This window comes from Apus apus, chromosome 3 (assembly GCF_020740795.1).
Source record: "Apus apus isolate bApuApu2 chromosome 3, bApuApu2.pri.cur, whole genome shotgun sequence".
NCBI classification, from domain to species: Eukaryota; Metazoa; Chordata; class Aves; order Apodiformes; family Apodidae; genus Apus; species Apus apus.
In genome coordinates this window covers 12,193,453-12,206,756 of record NC_067284.1, presented here as the reverse complement: position 1 = coordinate 12,206,756, position 13,304 = coordinate 12,193,453, and the positions used below count along the sequence as shown (strand labels likewise).

The following is a 13,304-nucleotide window of genomic DNA, read 5'->3' as shown; positions in this document are numbered from 1 at the left end:
ACCTTATAAATTCGGACGTATTCCTCAATACTGAAGTCTCTAAATTGTTTCCAAAGTGACAATGTCTGCTCATCGTGTTCCTCCATTTTTCTAAAGAAATCCTTAGCCAGCTTTTTTGTGTTTTCATCTTCAGCTGCTTTGTTAATCTGCACATACACCTGAAATACAATAGCACAAAAAATGTTGACTAAGTATAATCCTCTCCTCTTATAAAAATAAGCAAAGTTCTGCAAGAACAATACAAATACATTTAAAGATGACATTTGTAATGTCAAAATTTTAAAGCTGTGTTAAAGGAACACATTTCCTATTTAAAGAATGAGTGAGTAGTCCAGACTCCAAAAGGAAAACGTGCAGCTTATCTTGAAACAAGACTAAAGCCATAATTCTTTACTGCTCTCACTATCGTCCTCTTCATAACCTTGAAACAACTGCAGCAGCAGAGTATGGAAGAACTAATTTATGCATGAAAGGGAAACCACTGTAGACTTCTAAACCAGAGACTTTTCTTCAGAAGACTACAAAGTTGGTAAGACTTGATGCTTTACAAGCTCAAAAAAGCCCCAAACCAGTTCTGATTCAAAAGCCCCTTACTTAGACATTTGGTGTCCCTGTGGCTGAAGTCAAACATATGAATATGAACCTGACCAGAAACACATACATACTCCCAGTTTACTAAAAGCTTTACAGACCTCCCTATTAGCCAACACTAGCTATGTGCAACAAATTTGGCTCTCCAGCTTGGAAAGGAGAAGGCTGAGGAGTGACCTCATTGCAGTCTACACCTTCTCCAAGGAGATCAGCAGAGGGGGAGGTGCTGATCTCCTCTCTCTGTTGACCAGTGACAAGACACAAGGAAATGGGATGAAGATGTGTCAGGGGAAGTTCAGACTGGACATGAGGAAAAGGTTTTTCACTGAGAGCAGGACTGATCACTGCAACAGGCTCCCCAGGAAAGTGATCATGGCACCAAGCCTGTCAGAGTTCAAGTAGTGTCTGGATGACACTCTCAGTCATAAGGTTTAGTTTTAGGCAGCTCTGCAAGAAGCAGAGTTGGACTCAATCAACCCTATGGGTGCCTTCCAACTGGAGATATTCTAGGATTCTGTTCCATTATAACATATTCCTTTACCTTTAAAGACCAAATATCTGCCTAGACAATGATTCCTTGCTTTCCACATGTAGCATTTTGAAAGCTCATGGAAAAAATTTTCATAAACTAAAGAACTGCATAAAAACAATTACATTCACCAGTGGTTACACTATGTATTTAGATCCAAATTGTTCAGTACTGTTGAAGTCTTTGTAGGAGAGTTTTGATGCCCAAATCATTGTAATCTTGATAGAAAAATAATTACAAAAACTTCACTCCTGCCATGTTCAAGCTATGGATTTGACAAAAATACCATGCTTGAATGGGCACTGCCTTTTTTTTTTTTTTTTTTAATTAAAGCTTCTACAGCAAGTTCTTGAACTTTTCCCCTTCCTTTTAGGTCCCAAGATTTTTTAGAGATTTTAACAGGCAGTGCTGCTGTCAAGCCTCAAAGATTAATGTTCGCTTAATGCTACCTCAAAAAAAGAAATGTAAAGTTCCCTGTCCCCCATCAGTAGCATCACACATTCTAACACACACTCCCAAAAATCTCTGATGTTGTAAAGAAAAAATAATGCAAAAGGCCTATTTGCATCTGATTCTTAACCAGAATGAAAAGTGCAAAGAGGTTTGGAAAGGTACATTTGTGTATACATTTATTTATATAGAAACTGTGCTATGGAAATTTTCTTCTTAAACAAACTATAGGAAAGATTAATTTCTCACAACAGCAGGAAAAACACCACTTTGAAAAACCTATCTGTTTTTTATATAAACCAGGAATACAGCTGAACAAACAGTCAAAATTGGGAATACCTGAGAAACTAATTCAATCTCAAATAACTACTCTTTCAGAACCTTTTGCAGCTTGATTGAATACTGTTCTCTCTGCTTGAGAGTAATATTTTTAAGGTTATACAACTTGCATAGAACTGCAATAGGTGTTATTTTAATACTTTAGTGCAAAATTGCAAGAATTTGAAATTTAACTCCTAAGGATGGACTGAAATTACAAATACAAATTAATAATATGCCGCAATGCACAACCACAAGAATGTGACAACTTCTTGTTGTCTCTCCTACAACCCTAAAACACCTCCACGTTGCGAATCAGTTTTATTGAGCAGGTCGCAGGGATGAGGGAACGAGCAAACACAATTTATCTGAGCTGGCAAACGCGGGAGCTACTCTACCAGAAAAACGATCAGCCAAATATGTATTCAGCTGTAGAGTTTCCAAGTATTCAAACACAGTTTGTTACTTTGCCAGTAAACAGACTTCTGTGAGACAGTTGATCTGTGACATCCTGTCCGAACACCGGCAGCAATGGTTCCCACACCCAGCTGGGAGGGTGAAGCACAGCTCAGCTTTGTGGTAAGAGAACACTTGCCCGTGCCACACAAAAACCCTGACAAAGCCCCATAAACACGTCAGATCTTTCTTGTAAAGGATAAGGGCTTGAATAGGAGCCATTCAGAAACCTTTGTCCACCTACTCTTAGGGCTGCTGGATGTGTGCAGGTAAGTACGTAAGTCCTGTTCTCCCACCTATCATGTCTGTGTTATACCCAGCATGGTTGTTGGCCAAAGATCACTTACAAATATCATTGCAGTGTATGAGACAAGAAGTGACATAAGAACTGGTAAAGAGGAAGAACTCAGTACTAATTCAGATGACAGTAGGCGTATTTGAATGGAGCAAACCAGCAACCAAACCCATACTGATGCTGGAAAAAACAAGGCTCGTTGAAGTACCTCCATCTTTATTGCTAACCTGGACAGTCCACCGAGTCAGTTTTGTCCTTGACACACAGACATGCAATCTATAGCACTTGCACCATGCTGGTGGGCATGGCAGGCAGCTGAGAGGGCAACCTCCTGCAATTAAACAGCCTTCCAACTGCTGAAGGGCATTTCCTGAATGCTGGACAGCAGAAACTGCACCATCTAATGCTCCTGAGTCTTTCAAACTCTTGGAAGAAAGAAGAGCATTCTGCAGAGCCACAACAGTATTCTGGAAAGTGACAGTCACTCCTCCTTACCTATATGCTCAAGCTTCATGTTGAGTACAAAGAACTTTAAAGACCCTTTACCCCAACCACAGTGAATTGTGTATAGAGCAAAGGAAATTAAATATTACTTATTTTGAAACTACAAAAGAAACACATAGAGAAGCATCACAAGAACTTCTACACCACACACAACACCTCTTTTCACTTTTTTTTGTCCAGTTAAGATAGTTTGTAATCAATGCAAGTTAAGTATCCATACAATTACCTCCCTTATGGGGTGTATTTTTCAGCCTAATAAAACCTGCCTGTGCTGCCATGGCCCAGGCTAGCACTTGCCCTTCAAGCAAGGTCATTAATCTCATCATGACCCTGCAGACATACCATTCTGTACAAAATTGACAGCTAAGTTAAATGAACTGTCATCTGAAGTCCCTAGTTGGTCTTTGAACTTACCTCAAAAAGGTGTTGCAAAGGACTGGATTTTAGCTTTTCTTCATTGCCAAAGCTTTGGAAACCAACACCCAATAAGCCTTGAATAACAATTAAATAGAGAGTTAGACAACAGCCCAGAGTATAGTATTTTGTTGTTTTCATAAGCAAGTCTAACCTTAAAACTGTATGTAATAAAACAAATGCCTTATATTTTTAAGCAATATAATGGTGCATGCTACAAAACCAAATCCAGAGCATAATCCATTATTCCAGTGCATGAAAAAAAAAAGACCAAAAAAAAAAAAAGACAAAAAAAGACCAAACCTATAATAGCTAGAAGTCAGTAAGAAATACCATGCTGACTTTTCAATCCCTCATAGATGGCATTTGTGTATCTGGACTTGTTGAGAAAATGATCTTTAGACAGCAACCAGCTGTAAATGAGAAACCACACACTGGAAACTGTCCAGCAAGAGAACGTGCTCAAAACTCCTTATTTTGCTTGCCCACTTAATAGTATTAGCATTTCAAGGACAATAGAAGGCAACCTTTTGCTGCATGTTGACAATATGCAGCTCTATTCTCACATATCCAATTTGGCATCAGCACTTTCCAAAAGCCATCTCAAAGGGCGAGAAATCCAACTGCCCATCTTTTTGTCTAAATCAAAAGAGCCCATTAACTCCTTCAGTAATCTAGCAATGTTATCCCTGAAGCCTCTTCAATTTTCAGAGGCTGCTTTTAAAGCCATTTCATTCCTCTGAGCGGGTAAGGACCAGAATTGATGTGAAGACAGCCTGGGAGGAATAAGTGTGTAGGTATCCCTTTGAAAAGCTCTCTGCCACTAAACAAATAGCAGTGCCTCAAGAACTTCTCTCTTGGAAACACTGAGTGCATCAGAAGACATGGCAGACCCAGGTAAGAAAAAGAAGTCAGAGTTAAGGAAATTAGTCTAATCCTACTGAAAGGGAGTTTCTTTAAGGACAACTTGTTCTATGAGTAATCAGAGCTTGATTTCCTAATGATCTCTCTTAGATACTGGTGTACCTACACATTCCACGTGTCAATCCTGGCTTCACACTCCAACCCCCTGCACAACTGCCAATTTTATTCAACCCAAACACGTCCTTCCACACATTTCTGTCTTCCTCAAACTATCCCCAGCCCTTGTTATACTCATTGATTACTGACAAGATGCAGCATGTATTGGGACTGATTCTGACTTAGATGTGCTGACTGGTTAGCTGGCAGGCTGAACAAAGAAGTTAACTTTCTCTCCCAGGGGGCATTAAATTGCATTCCTACCCCCCTACTCAGCTGACAGCTGTCACAATAGCAAAATAAAGACATTTTTCTTTGTCAGATCTGGCTGAAGTTGGCCCATTGGTTTAAAATTTATTTGGAGCAGTGTGACAGGAAGATAGACAGCCAGACATAAGCTTTGTTACCTTAAGACACCTGTCCCAAAACTGCTTAAAGGTTGAGGACTTCTCTGCCATGTTTCAGTAAAATATTATTTCAATTATTAAAGCCTCTGACAATTACAGTTGTAATAAAGATGCTGGCAGATAATTAATTATAGCACTGCTTCTGGGGAAGGACCATTATAACAATATGCCTATGCTATAATTTTGTGAAGCATGACTATATTAATTGTTATAAAACCTGTCATATATTTGAGCTGAGCCAGCTCAAATAAAGAGGGCAAAACCCATTTTGAAAGAAAAAGTTATAACTACTTAGGTCAAAAGCACAGTTCCAACAGTTGTGTGCTACACAACAGGTAGACATGTAAACAACAGGCATTGTGATCTTTATACCTTCAGGAAATTTTGCATGAAAATATTTAAAATTCCTGACATTGAGACTGAGGAGTTGTGACATCCAGGATGTATAGTGCTTGTCTCGAACAATCCAAGAGATAAGTGATGTACTTAGGCACTCAGGATATCTGTTCTGTCTTGAGACATGTAAGAGTTAAACAAGATTTGCTGATGGACTAAAGAGATGTCTCAGCAACCACCAAACCGTTTTACTCCCCCACCTCAATGTGTGCCTGAGAACTGGGGAGTTCAGTGTGGGACATGCTGAGATTGGAGACAAAGGAGCTCTACAGCTGGCGCTGGGAGCAGAATATCCAGTGATAACCAGGCCTTGACATTTCATGAAAACCACTGACTTAGCAGGAAAAGATAAAAAGTGCCAATCTCAAGCCATCTCCTAGGACCAAACCTCCACTGCAATAAACTAATCCTGTGGTGCCGGTTGTCTCAACCTCCTCTTTTGCAATGGCTGAACTCATTAATTAGCCAAACAAAGACTATCTGCAGGGCATAGCCCTGGCACCATACCTACCCCCTCTCCCCCTCCCCACCTCCTCTGTCGAAGGAGCACGAAGATAGAAGGATTTTCTCACCTGTACAGGGAGAAAAGTGGGGATGCAGTGGGCAAGAACTGTATAAAAATCTGGGACACTATGGGTGCAAGGAAGCACTTTCCACCAACGACGTCGCTGGACCGTGGTGGTAACTATGCTCTCACTTGCTGTCCTCTGTATCTCTGCTTTCTCCTTTCTTTCCTGTCTCTGTTTTCCTCCCTGTCCTATGCACTCTAGCGACTTCGTTGTGTTACTCCAGTGAAGTTTGTTGTGCACGTGACATCTGATCTTGTTTGGGTCTTAATTTCACCATTTGGGATCACCTTTAAACCTTCTCTCAGGTCCCCGTGGGGCAACAAAGGGTGCAGCTGCCACGCGGCTTATCCCAGGGCAGAGTCCAGCCCCACCAGCCTCCCTCTGGTGAGGAGTGTTGGAAAGCAATGGGGTTCTGCCCCATCTCTCCTAAGACCCCACACCAGCCCCAGTGCCTATTTGTGTACCCAACACTGTGTTAACTTTGTTTTGTCCTAAAAAATTGCCACGTATCTGAAGAGCGAATCGTGACAGGGGTACAATTCAGCCTCTTCAAAAACAGAGAGAATGAGGTCAACTGAAAAGCCCTTTAACCACATTGCATTTCATTGCTTAATTGTCATCGACACATTCACTACATAACATAGTGACAGAATTATGTCCAAAGGGCAAAAATGAATGAAATAAGCAATGATGAAATTAATTTAATTTTAGGTGAACTCATTTTGTGTTTAATTCCTATGAAATAAATCCTATGTGAAGCAAAACTCTGCTATAAACTGCTGTTTGATCAGAAACATAATGAGGAAAGATGAGCTGTGGAGAAGCAACAAAGAAGCAAAATATTTTGTTACTAATCTCACAGTTGTAAGAATGCTTTACACATTGTCTAAAACCCAGGAATTTACTCTAGAAGGAGAATGGGTAGAACTGAATACAATTTTGTTATGTTCTGTAGCCTGCTGAATCTAAATACATAAATTGAGTAGCAGTAGGGTATTAACATGAATTTTTTAAACACATCTCTGTTCATAAAGTTGAGTCTTTCATGTCCCCATAAATAGTGGTACCAGTGAAACTACATAAGGACTGGAAAGAAAAAAAAATGCTTAAAAGGCACTGCACTTTGTGTTTGCCATTTAAAAATAAATATATGGACTCTGTTTTCAGAACCTACTGCAGAAAATGTGTGGGGGTTCTATACACTTCACAGGTGTGCCAGTTTTCAATGACTAAGAAGTGGTCATTATTGTAATTTTTGTAATGCTTAAAACTATGTCAAAATCAGCTTTTGAGGAGAAATTAGAAAAACGAGAATATGGATCAATTTAAAATGCAAGATTAACAACAAAAATTAACAACAAAATCAGCTTTTGAGGGGAAATTAGAAAAAGGAGAATATGGATCAATTTAAAATGCAAGATTAACAACAAAAATTAACAAAGTTATAGTGAATGCCTGTGGATGGGTCAACTATCAAATTAGAGGGATATTTACAGATCCAGCAACTGGACATAAATGACCTCTGGTCAGAGAATAAGTATCAACTCATGCTGGGCTGCACATGAGTCCTCACTTATCTGATGAACGTTTCAGAAGAGTCAGGAGTGTCTACATGTGTGCAAACACACATGCACACAAGATTGATAGTCTTCTAGGGCCTATTGGTCATTTGCACTTCCTCCACCTGCACACCTTTCTTTCACTATATTTTAAAGAGAAAGTGAATATTTTGAGGGAAGTGTTTGGTTATCTTCAAAGCTCTCTGGGCCTCAAGCTGCCAAAAGGCAGTTGCTGTGGAAGTTAGTTATGCTCTATGAATAATGAACTAGTCTCCAGAGGGAACAGAAAAAACAGATAAGGAAAAGGCCACAACACACACAAACACAACCAAATACAAAATATACATTTTGTTACAGTTATTGTATTGTTATGTACAGGTGTGGCACAGGCAAGCTTACACTTCCACTACTGTTACACATGCAAAATCTGAATAAGGAAGGCAGTATCTCAGTAGACATGCATGAGCTATGGTAATATGTATACATTTTGTCTGGAGGCAGCAACAGCCATCTGTTCAGCTGTGAGAGCTCCACAGGTATAACCAGCACACTCAGAAAATATTTATAATGCCCTTTAAAAAGAAACCCCAAATTATACATACATAATCTGAGAGAGAAGCTACTGAGCAGCAGAGGCACTGTTGGGTAAATCTCCTCCTGTTCTTAAATAGTAGTATAAGTCACAGTGGTGATGAATCAGTCTGGATTGTTTTCCTCATATTGTAAAGAGATTAACTACATATGACATGCACGAGAGCACAGTATTACTCTTCTTGAGCCCAGAGTGAATCCAATGGGCCTGCAAAAACTGAAGCTAGAAACCTAGACCATATCACCCAGTAGAAAAGTGAACAGGGGAAACAAATATCACAACATACCAAATTGCATGCCCCAGTCACCAAGGTAATTTATTCTTGTCACTTCATGTCCCAGTGCAACTTTGAGATTTGCTATAAAATTCCCTGGTAAGGAAACAAGATTGGTATTATTATTCAGGTGCAGGCAGTCTCTCAGCACAACAGAACAGTTTTCAGTTTGTGTATGAATTGTATTCAAAATGAAGAGGAAAAGCACTCAGATGAACTACTCCACAGAATTTGCTAAAATACTTAAAAATTGAAAGTAATAGTATTCCAAGCAGGAAAAAAAAAAAAGCTGGGCATTTAAAAGGTGCCACAAATTGTCTCATACAACAGTGACATAAACACACACGTGTGTGTTTATATGTTGTGTGTGCATGAACATACTGTGAAGTATATGAAAACAAAAACCACTTTTTGAAGCCTTCTTGTGTTCTTACAAATCTGTGGCAGTACACATAATTTCCCAGGAGGTTAAGCAAGTACTCAAAATTCACAAACTGCTGTTAATTACAACATTAAGTAGAGAACATCAAGTCCTGAATCTCTCTACACTGCTGGAGCAGCACTGAGCTCTGTACTTAACACACTGTGTGTCTGACAGGCTCCAAACCAACCCTATCACATCAGCACATTCTGGTTCTGGCTGTTACCACAATAAATACCCTTCCTCTTTCTCCTGAGCTCAGCTACAACCACAGAATTACAAAGATTAAACACCTGCATCCCCTCCTCTATTTTCCTGTGCTTCGGGGGTACCTTTTAATTCCAACACTGATGTAAAAGGATGCAGAAAGCTTTCTCCTGTTATTTTAACACCATATTATAGCTTGCAACTACTTTTGATTCCATTCTCTGTAGTTAATTAATTCTCCTACTATTGGACCAATGTACTGAACTACAGTAGGTTTTTTTTTCTATAGCAAAGGGTCCAGAAATGGAACATAAAGAGCCAAAAATATGTAATTTCACTCCACTATCAGTCCATGAAGAGGCAGAATTATTAACTTTATGTAATTAAAAATCATACAATACATGAAATATAATTAAAAACTAATACATTATTTGCTACACAGATGCTGTAGAAACTTCTGCTAATAACCCATGATTTTTTTTGTTGTGAGAGAGGGAAAGGAAGGAGAAATAATGCTTTCCATATGCCATTAGAGTAGTGAACAATAAACTTATTATTTATTCCATTACAAATAACAGCATCTATGTCTGTAATACTGGCATAAAGTAATTAACATATAAAAGCAAGCTTTTTGCAAGACAGCCACCAAGACACAACTATCTGACTGCCCTGCAGCCCAGTGTAAATTGGAAATTTGAAAATCAAAGGAGTCTCATAACACCTCAATGAAAACTGTCCTGGGTGTCTCTGCTGAACTGTTTTAAACTACTTCATTTAATGTTCAGTCATAAAACTATATTCTGTGTGACTTAATAAATCTGCCAGCAACACATCACACTCTTTTCTTCACTGCATAATGAGCAAAAGGTTTTTAATTAGCACTAAATTCCCACTAAAAGAGGGAAAGGTTAGCAGTGCTCCCCTGTCAAGTGAAACAGGCAGACAAACAAGCCCTTTCAGGAGGCAGCTAAATACACACTTACCTACTATCGTGGAACGCAAGTGTCCTATGTGGAACTTTTTGGCAATATTAGGGGAGCTGCAACAAATTTTCACAAATTATGTTTCTTCAATGTCCAAGACTGCCAGATCACCAAGTCAAAGCAATTCAACACATACATATAGCACAATAACTGAAATAAACCCACAATTTTCAGTTTTCCCCTAAAATCCCCTCTTGTAGACATCAAATTTTCCAATCCAGCCAGCTTCTCCTCCAGTATCAATTAACAGCCAGTGTTACAGAGCTAAAAAAACCCACACAGCCCCACACCAAAGAACCTCCCCAAAAACACTAGTGACAAAGGAATTACACTACCTTCTCACTTTTTTTTTTGGCAGACACAGATCTTTTTCCTCATAGCTTTATTAGAGAGAAAACTCATCCCAGAACAAGGGATCTTGTGTACAAGAATCAGTAACTAAAATCACATCTTCTACAAACAGTGCCCCCCCCTCAAAAAAAAAAACAACAACCCACACTCAATTGTTTGCTCCTGATAATAAAATGGAAGTTCAACCATGAAAATTCACCCTCCAAATTCAAGACAAGTGCTTACTGTCCATGACTATGGAAGCCTGCAGAGGGAGTGTAAGTGAACAAAAATATTTATACATAAAGAGATTTGAGTGAGCAACTTTTCATTCCATGAGCACTGCAAACAAAGTTGCAGTGGACAAAGAACATTTAGCAAGACAAATGCCCAGCTGCTTTAGCAAGTTAGGGAGAAGGATGGTATTAAGGTGAAAAAAGGAACAGGTTAGTGGCTGAAAATTCAGACTATGGTTTTTGGTAACAAAATAAAATAAGCCTACTTAAAAACTGAATGCTACTACGCACTAAAAGAGAATATTCTTAGTAGAGGGCAATGTGAGGCATGAACTCTTTAAAGTACCAACACTATATTCTCGAAACTTATATTCAATTTGGCAAGTATATCAGAGTATCAAATACAGCCGAATATAATACAATAAATGCAGTTTAACTTCACAGGCATCATACATTAGAGCAATTAATATCGATCAGCAAAATATCAATCAGCAGACAAGGCAATTTTCTCCAAAGATTCATCAGAGACACTTACCTGAACTCAATCACTGCTTTTTGTCTAGGCACTCTAGAGAAAAGTTCACTTTTTACTCCATACTCTGAGCCATCTTTCAACACCTGCTGCAACACAGTCTAAAAAAGGAAAATATGTTTCAACAACAGAAAGCATGATCAGGAAAACTATTTACCAATCTCACAAGAGTTTGGTCTCACACCTTTTCTTCACTTTAGCAACCTGCCTGGTCTGTCAAGCAAACAAGATCTCACATGCAGGTGAAAATATGGATATATGAATAAATTTTACCACAGAAACTACTCAGTGAAGAGTCAGCTACTATGTTCCTATTAAGATGGATTATAAATAGCTAATAAGAAATGAAAGAGTTTATTTTAGGCGATAAATAAAGCAACTCATCGATAGACATGTGTAGGCATCAGCATTTTGCAAGAAGAAAGGGCCTTACCATTCAGGAAAAGAGGACTACAAACCTAATTGACTCAGTGGAAGTCCTAATAGGAAGAGGGGCTTCACCAGTAAGACCTGATTTCTTGCCCCTAGTTCAGCTGTGGTTAATTTTCTAAGATCAAAATATAACTTTCCACTATTTGATAACTCAAGAGATGAAGGCCATGAACAGCATCAGGGTGTAGCTTGCTCCTTGAGTTAGTTGAACTGGCTTGACAAAGCTTTATTAAGCTCTTGCAAATAATGCAGAGAGAGTACAACTGAGACACTCCCCTTGTAGACTGAACAGTATCTTCCTTTCAGCCAGTTACTGGTTTAACAAATGAAGCTTCCAATTTCAGCCAGATATCAGACTTCTCTGAACACATCTTCCCCCCCCGACCCTTGCTTTTTTTTTTTTTTTTAAGCAAAGCATATAATGATAGATCTACTGTCAAATATTTTAATTTCAGTTATCTTTTTATAATCTTTCTCTATTTTAAAGAGTCTTTGCATGCAAGGATAAAAACTTTTGAGTTGCATACTGTAGAAAATCAAAGCAGATGCCAAGCTTACTTCCTAAAGCAGAAAGAGAAGGAAAAATAACAGTTATGATTATTAGCAAACGGTAGATACATTGTTTCCTTGTAAGGATATACTCTTTAGAGCCTACTTCCAAATTCTAGGCTTACATAATCAGCCACAGGGATCCCTGACAAGAGCTTACAAATCCAGTGTTACCTAAAGAATCCTTTTCTGAGACAACATGAAGTATTCTATAGTTTTAAATTGAGGAATTTAAGTACTCACCTTTGCTAATAATTCCCTGTTTATTGTAAAGTTCACTGTTCCTGGACCAGCACTGATTTCACTTACTACAGCATCACATTTTAGCTAAAAGTACAAAACAAAACAAGAATTCTGTATGAAAACAGCTACATTGGAAAATTGTAATTCAATCCATCATAAATATTAATTTAATCCACTATAAACATTACACATTATTTATTGGTTTCAAGCAACCACAAATCGATCATTTAATCAAACTTGCTGGAAAAGGGATTTTATTATTTCCAATTAATGCTTAATAGCTCTGAAGGTAACTCAGCCTGAAATATTACATGTTTTACTTCAGTCCCTGAATGTGTACAGGCTGTTTTTATTTTGACTGGGAGCAGTAGTTATCTCCTTGTACTCACAAAAGCTGAGATATATTTGGCAACTTACACTGTACCTGACAGCACTTAAAAAAAAGAAACATGAATTAGGATCAATGTCTTGAAGAAAATCTGAGACAGAAGTTTTAGACTGCTGTTTCTTGAAGTTTCTGACTTTAATGACAATGTTCTGCAGTATCCAGTGACACAAAATCATAATGTTAAAGGCAAATGTACTTAAAATGTCATCTACAGTTTCCATAAGGCATATGTTCTGAAAATTCTGAACAGAATCCCTAACATCAACCTCCTCTTTACACAAATTTTGGTCTCTTCACAGGCTGAAAGTTTTGGATCTCAACCTGTCAGGTTTGGTTTGAGAGCTTCTTATTAAACTACCTGTCTTTCATAGCCAAGAAATTTCCACACGCACTCTAAAAAAGATGACACAAACACTTCACTGCTTGCTTCATATCTTTAAGAGAGGCAAGCTAGACATTCCTACTGAAGCTCATCACCATGAAGAACAAATTCCACCCCCATGCTAAGTCTTAGATACTTTCTTAACCAGTAGATGAAATCATGGATAGCCTTGAAGATCTTCAACTTCCACAGCTCCAACATATGCATCCAACATATAGATCTCTTCA

At 38.4% G+C, this 13,304-nt stretch overlaps 1 protein-coding gene across 5 annotated transcripts in view; it reads right to left on the bottom strand.

Annotated features, from left to right (window-relative positions):
- The window catches only part of RARS2 (arginyl-tRNA synthetase 2, mitochondrial), a 42,207-nt gene that overhangs the window by 26,164 nt on the left and 2,739 nt on the right, over positions 1-13,304 (bottom strand). For all 5 annotated transcript variants that reach the window (XR_007888922.1, XR_007888923.1, XR_007888921.1 and 2 more), the window contains exons 4-9: positions 12,308-12,391; positions 11,087-11,184; positions 9,986-10,041; positions 8,387-8,470; positions 3,558-3,634; positions 3-158 (exon numbers count right to left, since the gene is read on the bottom strand). Coding sequence is in view for 1 of the 5 variants with exons in the window: in XM_051613770.1 (XP_051469730.1) it covers positions 3-158; positions 3,558-3,634; positions 8,387-8,470; positions 9,986-10,041; positions 11,087-11,184; positions 12,308-12,391 (555 nt within the window). In the remaining 4 variants the exon portion in view is untranslated. The remainder of the gene's footprint in view (positions 1-2; positions 159-3,557; positions 3,635-8,386; positions 8,471-9,985; positions 10,042-11,086; positions 11,185-12,307; positions 12,392-13,304) is intronic.